Source organism: Salvelinus alpinus, chromosome 34, assembly GCF_045679555.1.
Source record: "Salvelinus alpinus chromosome 34, SLU_Salpinus.1, whole genome shotgun sequence".
NCBI lineage: Eukaryota > Metazoa > Chordata > Actinopteri > Salmoniformes > Salmonidae > Salvelinus > Salvelinus alpinus.
The window spans coordinates 26,371,732-26,387,069 of NC_092119.1; the positions used below are offsets into that span (position 1 = coordinate 26,371,732).

At 45.2% G+C, this 15,338-nt stretch overlaps 1 protein-coding gene and 1 long non-coding RNA gene across 2 annotated transcripts; one reads left to right on the plus strand and one right to left on the minus strand.

Moving 5' to 3' along the window:
* Positions 1-103: 103 nt before the first annotated feature.
* napba (N-ethylmaleimide-sensitive factor attachment protein, beta a) lies at positions 104-5,531 on the plus strand. Its single transcript, XM_071382581.1, has 10 exons — positions 104-331; positions 1,985-2,067; positions 2,149-2,265; positions 2,686-2,732; positions 2,965-3,042; positions 3,156-3,211; positions 3,528-3,612; positions 3,708-3,812; positions 3,961-4,029; positions 4,155-5,531. The coding sequence occupies exons 1-10, from the start codon at positions 234-236 to the stop codon at positions 4,305-4,307; spliced, it is 891 nt and encodes a 296-aa protein (XP_071238682.1). The 5' UTR covers positions 104-233; the 3' UTR covers positions 4,308-5,531.
* Positions 5,532-10,876: 5,345 nt separating this feature from the next.
* On the minus strand, positions 10,877-11,886 carry LOC139563681 (uncharacterized). The gene is made up of 2 exons (XR_011672615.1): positions 11,738-11,886; positions 10,877-11,620 (listed from the first exon to the last, which is right to left on the minus strand). It is a non-coding gene; the product is annotated as an uncharacterized lncRNA (long non-coding RNA).
* Positions 11,887-15,338: the final 3,452 nt, after the last annotated feature.

Sequence of the window (15,338 nt, forward strand, 5' to 3'; positions counted from 1 at the left end):
TATATATAAATGCAGTATGATTCTTACAAATAAGTCGTGCTGGAGTCAAACCTGTTAATTTTCTCCAGATCGATAGGTGGCGGTAATGCACCATGAGGGAATCAATAGATAAAGTCATACGACCGAGGAGGACTCTCATCAGCACCATCTCTCGGAATCCATTCCCAGCTGAACGGATTCTGCGTAATATTTGTTTTTACCTTGTCGACGACACACACTCAGCCCAAACAGCGATGGATACCTCCGGAAAAGAGAAGGAGGCCATGCAGCTGATGGCCGAAGCAGACAAGAAGGTCAAATCATCCGGCTCGTTCTTGGGAGGGATGTTCGGGTGAGATGAGATGCCCTGGTTCTCATGTAGCCTACCGAGTCAGTACACGAGCGCAGATTCATGTGTCGATTTTTCTTGACATTGGACACAACACATCGCGAGTGTATTGGTTAGCTGTATGATGGTTAGGCCTATATTAATATAAATGGATTATAAGTATAATTTTGCAGTAGTGAGTGGGTGGGCGGTCCTGTTTGTCGCAGTCAGGCCTCAGGGAAAAGATGTTCTGTGCTCAGGTCATCTGACAACATGTACCATTTAACCACCGGGGTTGTTGCTTCTTTTTTCTTTTTTTTTACCCCTAATTGGTAGTTACGGTCTTGTCCTATCGCTGCAACTCCCTTACGGACTCGGGAGAGGCGAAGGTCGAGAGCCATGCGTCCTCCGAAACACGACCCGCAAAGCCGCACTGCTTCTTGACACACTGCTCGCTTAACCCGGAAGCCAGCCGCACCAATGTGTGGGAGGAAACACCTACTCCTGGCGACCATATCAGCGTGCGTGCGCGGGACAGGGATATCCTGGTTGCTGCGACACAGCCCGGTATCGAACCCGGATCTGTAGCCGCTGCGCCACCCGGCCCGGGTTGTTGCTCATTACCGAAAACAGCAGGGTGCTTATTGGTAGCGGCCCATAATATATTCTGCAGAACAGACATGGCTCTCTGACATGTAGAGTAGGCCAGCTCTATTCATGAGATATTCAATATACTGAACAAAAATATAAACGCAACATGTACGGTCTTGGTCCCATTTTTCATAAAAGATCACAGACATTTTCTATACCCACAGAAAGCGTATTTCTCTCAAATTTTGTGCACAAATTAGTTTACATCCCTGTTGAGTGAGCATTTAATTTCTCATTTCCCAAGATAATCCATCCACCTGACCAGTGTGGCATGTCAAGAAGCAGATTAAACAGCATGATCATTACACCGGTGCACCTTGTGCTGAGGACAATAAAAGCCACTCTAAAATGTGCAGTTTTGTCACACAACACGATGCCACAGATGTCCCAAGTTTTAAGGGAGTGTGCAATTGGCATGCTGACTGCAGGAATGTCCATAAGAGCTGTTGTCAGAGAATGTAATGTTAATTTCTCTACCATACGTCATTTTAGAGAATTTGGCAGTACATCCAACCGGCCTCACAATGTGTAACCACGCCAGCCCAGGACCTCCACATACGGCTTCTTCACCTGCGGGATCATCTGAGGAGGGGAAGGGGGGTGCTGAGGAGTATTTCTGTCTCTAATAAAGTTATTTTGTGGGGAAAAACTCATTCTGATTGGCTTGGCCTGGCTCCCCAGTGGGTGGACCTAGCGCCCAAGTGGGTGGGCCTATGCCCTATCAGGCCCACCCATGGCTGCGCCCCTGCCCAGTCATGTGAAATCCATGGATTAGGACCTAATGAATTTATTTCAATTGACTGATTTTCTTCTATGAAGTGTAACTCAGTAAAAATCTTTGAAATTGTTGCGTGTTGCATTTATATTTTTGTTCAGTATAGATTTTCTTCAGTAGGCAACGTTCAGTTTGCATCCTCCTGAATGAGACCCACTAGACAAAAACACATTTTCTGATGGTGTCCAGGTCTAGAACTCATATACCTTACAGTGTTGTTAAATGTTTGTGTGAATATGTGTGTATTTCAGGGGAAGTCACCACAAAGTAGAAGATGCATGTGAGATGTACGCCAGAGCAGCCAACATGTTCAAGATGGCCAAGAACTGGACCGGTGGGTCACTCACACATACATACAGCTGAAATACTACATACGTTCCATAGATATGATCATTATGTGTTTGTGTGTGTGTAGCTGCTGGTAATGCGTTCTGCCAGGGGGCCCGGCTCCACATGCAGCTGCAGAATAAACTGGACTCAGCCACCAGCTTCGTCGACGCAGGGAACGCTTACAAGAAGGCTGATCCTCAGGGTAGGAACACATACTAGACTATTTATTTATTTGACTTTTATTTAACTAGACAAGTCAGTTAAGAACAAATTCTTATTTTCATTGACAGCCTAGGAACAGTGGGTTAACTGCCTTAATTCAGGGGCAGAACAACAGATTTTTACCTTGTCAGCTCGGGGATTTGATCTTGCAACCTTTCAGTTATTGGCCCAACACTCTAACCACTAGGCTACCTGCCGCCCCAGAGGGCAAAGCCTCCCTAATAGTAGTCCCTACTAGTAGGTACTGTATGTTTCTGTCTGTGTTCTTTCTTTTTCAATCTCTCTGGTAGGAAAACCTAACCTCTCTTACTCCCTGCTCTCTCTTTCTTTATCTCTCTGCCGCCCTTTCTTTTTCTCTCTCCCCTTCTTTCACTCCTCCCTCTCCCCATCTCTCCTGTAGAGGCTATCAACTGTATAAATGCAGCCATCGATATTTACACTGACATGGTAAGCCTGGTCCAACCCTTGAGCCCTGACCTCTAATTCCTAACCTGTGACCGCTAGCCATACCACTGTCATCTTAACCTGCTTCACCCATTTCTATGTGCAATAGTCCATGTACTGTGTGTGAGGGGGCTTTGTTTTATAGCCATCATTGGCTGATACCACCCGATATGAAGGCTGATACAGTGTATATTCTAATGATTATGTATCAGTGTTGTCCACATGTGTATTACAGGGTAGGTTTACTATCGCAGCCAAACATCACATCACCATCGCAGAGGTGTATGAGTCTGAGCTGGTGGACATAGAGAAGGTACGGAACACACACACACACACACACACACTCACACTCACACTCACACTCACTCACACTCACATCTAACTCCTTATGAACAATACTTTACGTGTGTGTCTCCGGTTGCCCAGGCAATCGCCCACTATGAGCAGGCAGCCGATTATTATAAAGGAGAGGAGTCCAACAGGTGAGTATCCAGTGTTCTGTAGTATAAATGAATACTATACTATTCAGTTATGCTACACTCTACTACTACTATACTGTACTCAAATGCTTTGGTATTATACTACTACTAGTACTATTTATAACAGAGATTAGGGTTCAGTGGGAGTCGTCATGAGGGGTTCCCCAGAGCTCTATACTAGGACCTATGCTGTTCCTTATGTTTCTCTCTCTCTCTCTCTCTCTCTCTCTCTCTCTCTCTCTCTCTCTCTCTCTCTCTCTCTCTCTCTCTCTCTCTCTCTCTCTCTCTCTCTCTCTCTCTCTCTCTTTCTTTCTCTCAGTTCTGCTAACAAGTGTCTGCTGAAGGTGGGCCACTACAGCGCTCAGCTGGAGCAGTATCCGAAAGCCATTGAGATCTACGAGCAGGTGTGTATGTGTGTTTGTGTCTGCTTTGCATGCATTTTAAAGCCCTGAAATGTGATCAGCGCTCTCTGAGTGATGTAATGGTGTGTGTGTATCAGGTGGCCACCAATACTATGGACAACCCCCTGCTGAAGTATAATGCCAAAGAGTACTTCTTTAAAGCCTCCCTCTGTCACTTCATTGTGGACGAACTCAACGCAAAGGTATTATTATCATTATTAATGGTAGTAGTTGTCTGTTTTAAAACAAGACACACAGAGTAGACATATATCATTCAGATAATCCAACTGAACCGAGAGAGTACCTGTCAATTATTAGTGATTACAAGTGTGTGTGTGTGTGTTTTTACAGCTGGCCATAGAGAAGTATGAGGAGATGTTTCCTGCTTTTGCAGACTCCAGAGAGTGCAAGCTGCTGAAGGTAGACATGATGAACGCCTTTGTGTGTGTGTGTGTTAACGGACTTCACATTGCTTGTTTAACAGCATAGCTTCCTTCTTCACAAGCCCACACCTATCTCCCTCCCCCCTCTCTGTCTCTCTGTAGAAGTTGCTGGATGCCCATGAGGAGCAGAACTGCGAGGCGTTTACTGAAGCTGTTAAAGAGTTTGACTCCATCTCTCGTCTGGACCAATGGCTCACCACCATGCTGCTCCGTATCAAGAAGACCATCCAGGGAGATGCTGGAGATCTCAAATAAAGAGAAAAGCGGGGTGGGTTGGGGGCGAGGGATAGAGAAAGATATGGGTAGGGAGAGAGGATGGAGAGATGAAAGGGATGGAGGAGAGATATAGGGTTAGGGAGACAGGTCTCTATGTGTTTGATGTGTTCAGTGTAAAGAACTCCATGACTCTGTAGTTCATCATGTCTTACCATATCTCCCCTCAGACTCTCACACTGTCAAATACGTTAGCTGTTTCAACTTTACAAGTAGGAGTTACCCAGGAGTTGAAAAAACAGTTGACAAATTATTAGATACATTATAGTATACATGTTTATACAACTTGATCTTTTAGTTAAGTAGGGTACTCTTACACTCATGTTTTTAATGTGAATCAGTACAATTTTTTTTTTACAGTGTATGACACACTTAACCTTCCTAACTTGTCCACTGAATATCTTCCCTTGATTGGACCCTGTACAGGTTCATGTTTTAAAGTGTAGGGCTATACAGATAGTGTATGTAAAGGTCGTGTGTGTGTGTGTGTGTGTGTGCGTCCAATGTATCACATTGAAGCCAATATATCTGTGCCAGTGCTTGTTGTAGTTGTGTGTGTGTATGTTTGTGTGTGTGTGTGTGTACGCATGTGTGTGAGCGAGAGAGAGAGAAACCAAAGGGAATGAACACTTGTTCTGTGGGACTGTATCATGGTCATATAACGGTGTGTTAATAATTATAATAACAGAGTCCTCTGTTATAAACGTGTTTCTATTGATTATTCTCCTATGAAAATATGTATATATGTTTGAACCCTTTACTTTCCTCTCCTTTTGCCCCTCCCTCATATCACAACACTACTCCCTACACACTTCTCCCCTCACCCCTAGACAATCCTCCTAGCCCCTACACACTTCCACTAGCCTCTACACACTTCCCTTAACCCCTGGATCCTTATGCACTACCCCGTAGATACGTCCCCTAGCCCGCTAGACACTAATGATCTGGAAGAAATTGGATAGGTATAAGCACACATTCAGTTCTCTCAGATCTACACAGGTGTTAGGAGTCAGAGGTTAGGGGAAGTGTCTGTGTTGTAGTGTGTTGCTGTGTTGTGCTTTTGTGCTGTGTGTGTATTCCTCTCAGCATGTTGCCATGGTAATGATGTGTGTGTTCAGTGTTATTGTCAAAGTAGGTTAACTCAATGTATCGCTATGTTCATTATCACGTGCATAATGTACAAAAAATAAAACTTCAACAAACTTGCATTTGCTGCCTTGTGTGTGAGAAAGAGATAGAGCGATGGATCTATGTAAGGGATAATCAACGAGGAGCTATGCATTCTATGGAAAATAATGAACAACGTGGAAGGTGTGTTCCACGACACGCTAGCAGAGTAGCCTATATAAACGAGCTGGTGTGCAAGGTCGGTGGATTAAAATATTAAGATATTTATTATTTATTTTGGAAAACTAGAAGAGGAAGCCAACTATTGAGATGGAAAAGAGATGAAAGGAGGTAAGGGAGCACCATCATGTGTCTTCTCTCCTTGTCTCCAAACTCCAGCCTTTCCCCCTCATCTCCTCTTCTTGCTGCATGTGCCACCAAGCTCAACAGAAACAGGACAGTTGATGCTCATGTACAATAGGCCTGTGTTTGTTTGTAGGCTGTGCTAACACCATAATGCAGATCTTGTCCTACTGGTTTCATATAGGGCCTCAACAGTATTCCTGTATTCCAGGTGTTCCATCTATAATATAGGCTAATATTGTAGAATCTGTATGACCTCTCAACAGTGTTTCTGTGTTCTAGGTGCTTCCTGTCTCACGGTAGGTTCTGTGTTCATGCTACTGCCTGCCCCCCACCCCCCACCCAACATCATCGAGCTGTGTGATGTGGTTGTCGAGGATCCCCATGCTTACTTGTTCTTCCCACGTTCCTATGGGAACCCAGAGGCGCTGCTCCGAGCCCGGTGCCGGCGGCTACCAGCAAATGGAACCCGATGCCTGTCCCGACAGCTGGTGCTGGCCGTGGCACATTGCCATGACAACGGACTGGTGCTCAGAGACCTCAAGCTGAATAAGTTTGTCTTCAAGAACAAGGAGAGTTGCGTGTGAGTGTGTGTAGGCATGTTTTTGTGCGTGCATGCATCAATCAAAGTGTTTTCCTTGTTTGTGTGTGTGTGTGTGTCAGAACCCTGTTGATGCTGGAGAGCTTGGATGATGCAGTCATAATGCAGGAAGGAAACCCCTCCCACTATTGCAGCCCAGGACCCGGGGATGTCTCTGGCCTCTGTGGGTCTGTGCTCCGGCTACAGCTGTCTGGTCTCTAGGAATAATGCTCCATGCGCTGCTATTGGGCTGATACCCTGTTGGGGCTGGACAAACACAAGGGGGGAGCATACTAACCTCGCAGGCTCGCTGTCTGATACGCTCAGCCCTGCATTTTAACTCCATCCTCCGCCTCTCTGCATCCAAGCTTCTCACACACCCCTGGCTGTCCACACATACACAGGCACACACAGTCACATACACCAGATCAGACTATACCTACCTGACACGCACATGCACGGGCGCACAAACACACACACACACTCCATATAAAGCAACACCAATAAAGGATCACATTTGTATGGAATTTTGTTCTTACTTTTATTTTATGCTATTTTTAATAACACTATTATTATAGTTGTATATATTGTTGATTAACTTTCACCCTAGTTGAATCAAAGAGTTAGTAGACCTGCCACGTTGTGCGTTGGAGATGGGGCCATTAGTACGGGCCCGAGGGCGAAGAGCGGACCGTTCCGGATGGCGGAGATGGAAATCCCGGACGATGTTGGGGTCCAGGAAGTCAGCCACCGGGACCCAACAGCGCTCCTTCTTGACCGTACCCCTCCCAGTCCACCAGGTACTGAAGCCAACCCCCATGACGTCAGGGGTCCAGTAGGGACTAGACGGCATAGGCGGGGTTCCCATCGATGTCCAGGGGAGGCGGAGGGGTGTCACAGGGGATGGCATCAGCCAGGGGACCAGGAACCACCAGCCTGAGGAGGGAAACATGAAAAGAGGGTGAGATCCGGTAGTTGGTGGGGAGTTGTAACCAATATGTTACCTTGTTGACCCTCTGGAGGACCTTGAAGGGCCCCACAAACCCGGGGGCTCAGCTTCCGGCAGGGCAGGTGAAGCGAGAGGTTCTTGGTAGAGCCAGACGCGATCACCAGGATGGAAAACGGGAGCCTCATTGCGGTGGCGGTCCACCTGCTCCTTCTGGTAGCGGACAGCGCGCTGGAGCCTCACGTGGGCAGCGTTCCAAACTTCCTCTGCATGCTGGAACCACTCGTCCACCGCAGGGGCTTTGGTCTGGCTCGGGGTCCACAAGGCCATGTGTGTGCCCAGGTCAACAGTCGGTCTCGTAACCTCGTGGGGATGTAGATGCACTCAGGACAGCAGGTAGCAGGCGTGGGTTAATTCTCCAGAGCCTGGCGGATGTCCACATCTACTTACCAAAACACGGGGCCAACGATTTTGCCTGCCTCACTAACGACACCTTTTGCCTATTCCCTGCCTATACTTTAGCCTATCAGATTTCCTGTTATCTACCTATTGCCTGATCTCCCGGACTACGTTACTAGCTTTTACCCTGCCTGTACTGTTGCCCTTTTGGACCCCCTGTGTATGACCTTCTGCCTGCCCCTGGACCCAGCTACCTGCCTCCTCCTGTGGTCCTTTACCAATAAACACCTGCTGCGCCCTGCGCTTGAAACCAGCTCTCTGTCTCCCTTCGTGTTCATTACAGACAGGTGATCACGGGCCCGCCTCTCTGCCCCAGTGCATCCTGGGTTGGGATGCATCGGACACCGCTGAAGCTGGTGCCCCTCCTGGCCGCAATAGGAACACAGCCCCAGCTGTCTCCGGCGACGCCGCTCTGCCACAAAGAGGTGTGTGGCCCCTACCTCCATGGATTCACGCTCTGCCGCAGGATGGCCAAAGGAGGAGGGCGAGGAGAGATGGGAAAAATAGAGGGAGCACTGGAGTAGGTAGCCACGGCATTTGGATGGAGTCCCGTCATACTTATCCGGGAGGGACATTCGGGCATCGCCTCCCTGGGCGGACTGCTGGGTAGGCTGGGCGGCTGGCTCGCTGAGACGACTCGTGGTTGGAGGCCCTCCGCTAGTTGGAGGTGAAACCTCTCGGGTGATGTCGAGGCAGTGGAGGACCTCGACCTCATCCATAGCCGCACTTTAGTTGCGTCAGCAGATCGCGGTGTTGGCAAAGTAGGTATTCCTATTCACCGACCGTCTGGTAGATCTCTTTATCTTCTGCTGGTTCCATAATTATTGAGGCATTATTCTGTAACGTATGCGCTTGGAGTCAGGAAGCAGGTGCAGAAGGTGAGTTTAATAAACATGAACAAGCCAAATAATCAAAAAGGGAGAAGCATACTGAATGTGAACAACCCCAATACTGCCTGATGACTGAGGCTACTGAGGGCTAAGTAAAGGGAGAGTAATCAAGGTGATGAAGTCCAGGTGTGCGTAATGATGGGGAGCAGATGTGCGTAATGATGGCGCCTGGACCGGTGGTTAGTAGACCAGCGACGTTGTGCGCTGGAGAGGGGGAGCGGGTGTAGGTGTGACAGACTGCATGAATGTCACCTCAACTCTTGAGTTTCTGTGTTGTACCATTTAATGTATCCTATTGTTACAATCAACATTATAAAAATGCATTCTATTCCATGAGCCACATCAGAATAATATAAATATACAACTCAGTATTTTTTTCAAGACGTCAGACTAAATAAAGATCCTATAAATCACATGTAATTCTGTGACTCTATGCCAATGACTGTACATTATATACTATATACAGTATGAAGCTCTACCATCTGTATAATCATAGATAGAACATTGAGTCAGATATTTAACCAGATGTATAAATGTGAAGCATCGCATTGGCATTTCCACTCACTACCAAATATTGTGATGAGAGGAAGCCCAGTGTCCGGTAGTGAGAGAAGATGGAGCGAGATAGATTTTGGCCGACATTCTGCAAATTTCTATAAAAGATTTGATCACCATACAGTTTTCTGTTTCCACAACAAGAATCTGTAACAAACCGAGTGGACTACGTTTTCTAGAATGCACACTCACACTTCACAGAGTAGGCGTTCCCTAACAGAAATATGCTAATAAATGCTAGAATGCATTAGGATCTCACTAGCTTGTGCTTGGCTCTGCCCAACTCCTTGCTTGTTCTGCCCTCTATGATTAATTTGGAGGTCAAAGAGAGAGACGGAGGAAGAGGGTGAGCTTGAGTAGGGTAAAATTGTGGAAAAAAGAGAGTTGGTTTGTCAAAGAAGAATGTTAGAAAGTAGGAGCAGAGTGAGCCGTACGCCATATCGAGGTCTGGAGGAGAAATGGAAGTTAATGAGGGCAATTTATCGGAGGAGGCACTTTCGGTGAAGTCCTCAGAGCCAGATGCTTGCACCGATGGTCAGGATAAAGATGAGTCTGTGACAGTAGGAGTGACATTTCTGGAGAAAGTGGACCCTGCCTTTTGGCTGATCCATTTGTGGTTTCAGGGTTGGTGAAAAAGGAGTTTGGTGCTGTGGAATCGGTGAAGGTAACCAGAAGTAGTCTTGTGACTGTTTGTTTTTCTGCTGGTCAGAGGGAGCAGGCGCTTTGGGCCAAACCAATTGGGACAAGCGATGTGACTTGTGATTACTGGGGTAACGGTAAATGTGAAAGTGGACCAACTGAAGGGAAAGATTCCCGGTGTTTGTGATGCTCGTCGTTTGGTGCAGCGCAGACATGGTGGTGTGAGTGGTGAAACAGAAGACAAAGTGATGTTAGAATATGTCAGTTATCCTGTACAAGCTTATGTGCCAAATACATTAAGTTGTTACAGGTGCCAAGCTTATGGGCATGTGGCAGCAGTGTGTAGGAGGGAGGTTCTTAGGTGTGAGAAGTGTGCAGAAGGGCATGAGACAAAGGAAGGTGTAGCAATGGGGAATGAAGCGGTATGTGGTAATTGTAGGGATGCCCATGGGGCTGAAGATCAGAAATGTCCGGTGTGAGAGAAGCAGGTTGAGGTTACCAGGGTTAGAGTAGAGCAGAGGGTGTCATATGCTGAGGCAGTGAAGAAAGTTGAGGAAAATGGGTCAAGGGGGAGGGATCCTGAGAGGATTCGTGTGAGTACCCAGTTAGCAATGAGCAATCGCGAGGCCGGCGTCCCTCCAGAGTGGTCGCACACCGTGCAACAGCTTTTTTTTCCAGTCGCCTCATTCACGGGCGCCTGTCAAGCGGCAGCCGTGCTCCTGCCGTTCAGTGCCATTTTCCTCACACAGCCCACCCACCCATGACCCGCCCTTCTCCCGACTAGCGACACTACTGCTGCTAGCGGGAGGCAAGAAGATTTTTTAACATAATGCCAGGGGCATGCCTTCTCCCTATCGCCACTTATTTTTATCAATATTTATTGCTTTTTATTATTCAAGGTACATTGGATGCCATGTTCATTTGGAAAATTACTGTAAAATAAAATGTGTGCAAAATACTGGATATCAGATAACGAGTGCAGTCCTGGTCGCCTGGATCCACTAATAACTACAAATCAAATCCAGTCAAATCTAATTTTATTGTCATGTACTTGCAGGCTTCTCACACAGTGCAATGGTGACACAGGTGTCATAGTAATAAAATAAGTAACATTGTAAATATATGCTAATGAAAATACTAAATCAAGTACAAGAAGCATGCAGATAAAACAAAATATGTAAATGAAAATAAGATTTTTTTTAAAAGCCTATAGGGACATAGTAGGCTATGGACATTGTTTGCCCATTTGTATAGTGAGTGGAATCAGTACAGTGCAGTTACAGCATATAATTATTATATGAAAGTATATACGTAGAGTACAAAACATTAAGAACACCTTCCTAATATTGAGTTGCAGCTTCAATTCGTCGGGGCATGGACTCTACAAGGTGTCGAAAGCATTCCACAGGGATACTGGCCCATGTTGATGCCAATACTTCCCACAGTTAAGTCAAGTTGGCTGGATGTCTTTTGGGTGGTGGACCATTCTTGATGTGTACAGAATATGAATAAATGGTAAGTGTGTGGTGAAGTAGTCAGTCCAGGGTTCAGTTGTTGGAGTAGTCTTGTGGCTTGGGGAAAGGGGCTGGCTTTGACACAGGGTGGTCCGACACTTGATGTTGACCTTCACTGCAGTGGATCCCTCTCCCCTGTGCACTGCCAACACAATCAGAGTCCCCTTTCAGGTAACGGCTGATCTGAATCTGGACCCCTTCATCCGTGGCATCCCGGGTTGCAGGGTTCTTCCGAATGGCTCCTATACACAAAGAAAGAACATGGAGTTACAGTTGAATCCCACATGGTCTTAAACACGTTTAAGAATTTACTTAAAAGTACACAAAACAAATGTAACACATTTAATATCAAATCTTACTGTGAAGAATGGTCATCAGAAACAAGTTCCTGAAACAGGCCTCATCCCCTGCACAGGCGGCAATGATGGCAAGACTGTTTGACAGAATGCAAGGTAGCATCTGCCACACTGTCGACTTCAGGTCCTTGGCACCCATTACAGCCAGAAACCTAAGATACAAAATGCAAGAGAAGTATTTGTTGTGACAGTTTAAAGACTGATTGCAGATATTTTCAATAAGTATTTACATTTAAGTTGGTAACAGTTATGTTTTTTCCTTCATGTCTGCCGCCCAAACTTGACACTTTTGGCCCGTTGTCCACCATCTGTTTCCAACCTGCACAAGGTCCAATCTGGCCAGTTCAACTTCCTGTGTATTCGTCTGCTCATAGTGAACCACAAAGGCCAGCATTCACAGCGAATGCAGAAACCCCTCCAGTAGGTAGATGGAACGTGCCCATGAACTCACCAGGTAGATGGGGCGTACCCATGAATTTGGTTCATGGCATTGTTTACTTCAAACGACCAACACATAGTAATCTGAGAAATGTTAACTTGCACATTTTTTTAAACGTTTGTTTTTCCACTAACGTTTGTCATTATGCCCGTGTGGTGTTCTGTCTCGCGGTGTTAATTACAAACAAGCGCGAAATTTAGTTATTTTTCACCATTCTACCTACCAGGGTTTTATCCAGATGCTGCCCGTGGTCTGCGGCTATCAAGAATGATGTATATGGTGACCAAAGATTATTAGAAGGATTTTCAGGCTGAACGGATTTTAGACGACAGCTGAGAAGTGATGTGATACCTTCACAACAAAGCAGAATATTCTTGATTAGAAGTAACGTAATGTTAGCTGGACTAGGTAAATAACATACGTTAGCTAATTTACAGTCCTGGTAGTCACTGCTAAACTGGTAACGTTAGTTACCTTCAGCAGAGTAAACGTGTTTGTCTTTTCACTCTAGTTTTGACTAACGTTAGCAAATAAGAATAACTCAATCTAGTATCCATCTATTCTACCCTTGTATGGAAAACACTCTCTTACTAAAAATAGAATTGTCGATATAGCTAACTCACTCTTGGTGTGTTGGTAGTAATGATGAATGTGTATAAATTGTCTATAGTTGGTTACAGAGTATGTGAGCGGAGTTGAGCGGTCGGAAATCCCGCTCATGGAGCACTGCAACATGTCCTTTCCAAACGCTCTGTTAAAAACTGCTCCGCACTCACAGGAGAAAAGAACGGCCGTTCCAAATTAATTAAAAAACCCCAATTTAACCAATACCCATCTATTTTTGTGACTACCTGGACCTACGTTTTGGTTTTGAATTATTCAAACCAAACCATGGGATTTGAATTAAGTATTTTAATAAACATGAAAAGGTGAATGTATGAAGTGGTCATCATTTTAAATAAGCTAAATGTCATATTAAACAGCATATAAACACTAAATAGGTCAGGAGCCAGACAGGGAGCCAAAATACATTTATTTTGGTTATATTATTTCAATTTTAAACTGGGTGGTTCAAGCCCTGAATGCTGATCGGCTGACAGCTGTGGTATATGTATACCACGGTATGACAAAACATTTATTTTTACTGCTCTAATTACATTGGTAACCAGTTTATAATAGCAATAAGGCACCTCTGGGGTTTGTGGTATATGGCTAATATACCACGGCTAAGGGCTATGTCCAGGCAATACCTTGTGCCTAAGAATAGCCCTTAGCCGTGGTATATTGGCCATATACCACACCCCCTCCTGCCTTATTGCTTAATTATATTGAGGCTTATAGCCTACAAAGAAATACATTGTGAAGTGTTTGCGAGTGCGCCAACCTTCACATTTATACATCCGGTGAAATATCTGTCTCGTTCTGTGTATTTATTGTTCTATTTGTGACAATACAATGTCGAATTGAGTTAATGCGCACTTCAGAGTAGGCATCCATAATGGAAATATGCAAATGTCTGCTAGAATGCGCCAATAGGATCTTGCTATCTCGTGCTTGACTCTGCCCACTATGACTATTGTGGAGGATGAATCAGAATTAGTTGGGTAACATAGATAAATAAGATGTTTTATTTACATAATATGCTTATGTGAGATACTTGTCATTAGAATGTCTCCCTTTGGACTATACTGTTGGCAGTTGCACCTTTCCCTTCTCAGCTAGGGAAAAGTCACTTGGGGCCCAGAGATGGGAGAGGTCAGGCTTGTCTTTTACAGATCTGGTAATATGCAGAATATCAGAATGGGAGAGGTCAGAATGCAACATTGTCTTCATATGTGAATGTATCTGTTAAACCATGTGAAGGGATGGCGTGATTAAGGGGGAACCAATTTTCTCTTGGCTCCACAATGTCTGTGCGCAAGTCACTCCCCTCAGTGAGCTTGTCCAGGAGTGGGGAGAAGAGGGGGTTTACTTGAGATGGGAGAATATAGAGTTGACAATTGAGTTATGCCTTGGATGAAGTAATGTTTTGGTACTATGAAGTACCAGGAACGAGATTAGAAGCTCGTCTTAGAGACCAAACTGAACGATAATTTATAGCTGATGCTATCTGGCTATGGGATACTCCTTTCTCAAGTAAAAGGCCCTTTGTGAAGTTTTCCTAAGATCTGTGGTTCGTCATGTAAATTGAGAGGAGTGTATCTTGGCTATAAAATATCTTGGTATTCTTTTGTAGGCACTCTCAGAATTCATTATAGACACTGAATTGATCTGAGAGTCAAAGGGCTATGGTGAAGCTCATATAATTAAAGATGAAGTTTAAGTATAACTCTGACTGGTGTGTGGTTTGTAACTCTCCTCATTTGGTAATACAGGAAATTGCCACGACACTATTTATAGATCGGCAGGTAAGGGTACTCTGGAGTGGCTAGATGTTCTTTACTTTTTTTTAATGTATTTTTTAAATGTAACCTTTTTAACTAGGCAAGTCAAATTTGATTGTTCTCAAATACATGGTTAGCAGATGTTATTGCGAGTGTAGCGAAATGCAACGATGGCCTAACCTGGATGATGCTGGGCCAGTTGTGCGCCGCACTATGGGACTCCCAATCACGGCCGGTTGTGATACAGCCTGGAATCGAATCAGGGTCTGTAGTGACGCCTATAGCACTGAGATGCAGTGCCTTAGACCGCTGCGCCACTCGGGAGTCCATTTACCATTCGGCCATCAGATTTTCTACCAATACTCCTTATAGGGCACATCACTGCACTCTATACTCCTGTGTAAACTGGTCATCTTTGAATACCCGTCGCAATACCTACTATTTGATGCTTATTTATAACACCCTCCTAGGCCTCACTCCCCCCTATCTGAGATACCTACCGCAGCCCTCATCCTCCACATACAAATCAAATTGTATTTGTCACATGCACCGAATACAGCAGGTGTAGTAGACCTTACAGTGAAATGCTTAATTGAAAGCCCTTAACCAACAATGCAGTTTTAAGAAAATATCAGAAAAGAGATTAGAATAATAAATGGTTACAACACCCGTTCTGCCAGTCACATTCTGTTAAAGGTCCCCAAAGCATACATATCCCTGGGTCACTCTTTTCATTTCACTGCGACTGGAACAAGCTGCAAAAAACACTAAAACTGGACAG

What these genes read in the sequence shown, in the direction of transcription:
- napba (XM_071382581.1), top strand. Translation starts at nt 234, where the DNA reads ATGGATACCTCCGGAAAAGAGAAGGAGGCCATGCAGCTGATGGCCGAA. An exon ending in TCGATATTTACACTGACATG is followed by an intron (nt 2,733 to 2,964) that starts GTAAGCCTGGTC and finishes TGTGTATTACAG; the next exon opens with GGTAGGTTTACTATCGCAGC. An exon ending in CCATTGAGATCTACGAGCAG is followed by an intron (nt 3,613 to 3,707) that starts GTGTGTATGTGT and finishes TGTGTGTATCAG; the next exon opens with GTGGCCACCAATACTATGGA.